General features: G+C 60.3%; 1 protein-coding gene across 1 annotated transcript in view; it reads right to left on the bottom strand.

Moving 5' to 3' along the window:
- The window catches only part of SLC12A7 (solute carrier family 12 (potassium/chloride transporter), member 7), a 66,442-nt gene that overhangs the window by 28,213 nt on the left and 37,142 nt on the right, over nucleotides 1-1,087 (bottom strand). The window contains 1 exon segment of the mRNA XM_006900168.1: nucleotides 836-934. Within this exon segment, the coding sequence (XP_006900230.1) occupies nucleotides 836-934 (99 nt within the window).

Here is a 1,087-nt window from a genome sequence, read left to right as displayed (position 1 = left end):
TGACCATCTACACATCCACTGTCCACACTGTAACACCCGTCGTGGGACACTGCCCATCCACACATCCACACTGTGACCCCCACCAGGACACTGCCTGTCCACATATCCACTGTCCACACTGTGACACCCTCCCCGGGACACTGACCATCTACACATCCACCATCCACACTGTGACACCCTCCCCGGGACACTGTCCGTCCACCCACCCACCGTTCACACTGTGTCACCCTCCCCGGAACACTGCCTGTCCATGATGACACCGTCCCCAATACTGTCCATCCACCCATCCACCGTCCACACTGTCACCCGCCCTGGGACACTGCCTGTCCACACCTGCGCACTTGTCTCTCCCTGCTGATCCCACCCCTCACATCCTACTCATCCATGTCTGACATTTCTGACCCCATGCAGCCTCCCATCCACGTGTTACGCACACATACAGACACATAGTACTGTCCTCACAGGACAGTATGATGGGACTCGGCAGGATGGACACACTACTGTTTCCAAGGCAGACAGGAGCACAAGGTGACCGCCACAGCACCCCGTGAGCCATCTGTCTGCATGCCTGTGTGTGTTCCAAGGCAGACAGGAGCACAAGGTGACCGCCACAGCACCCCGTGAGCCATCTGTCTGCATGCCTGTGTGTGTGTGCACATTCACGTGTGAACCTGCAACACGGGGTCGGCCCTCAGGGCGCTCAGGAACGTCTGCCTGTCCCCCACAGAATGGCCCGGGGTTCCTGACAATGTCACCAAGGCCTCAGCAGGCCAGGCCGCCCTGCCCTCCTTGGTCTGCACGGCCACCTGGCCCCTCGCCCTGTCCGCAAGGATACAGATGAAGGACGTGGTCACGATGGCCAGGATGGTGCCTGTGGGGATGGACTTCTGGGCATCCCTGAGATCCCCGGAGCGGTTGGAGCCTGCCATGATGCCTGCAGGACAGACGGACAGTCGTCAGAGGAGATACCAGGGAACCCTGTGCCCCAGCTAGAGGCCATGTGGGCAGAGTACACCCCTCACAAACCCAGTGGCTCGCCTCTGCACCCACCCATATCACACCCAGCTTCACCCCACCTTCCCACTCC

Source organism: Elephantulus edwardii, unplaced genomic scaffold (genome assembly GCF_000299155.1).
Source record: "Elephantulus edwardii isolate Elephantulus edwardi_28Jun2011 unplaced genomic scaffold, EleEdw1.0 scaffold00274, whole genome shotgun sequence".
Lineage (NCBI taxonomy): Eukaryota > Metazoa > Chordata > Mammalia > Macroscelidea > Macroscelididae > Elephantulus > Elephantulus edwardii.
The sequence above is the reverse complement of the archived record's forward strand: the minus strand, read 5'-3'. Positions and strand labels throughout refer to the sequence as shown.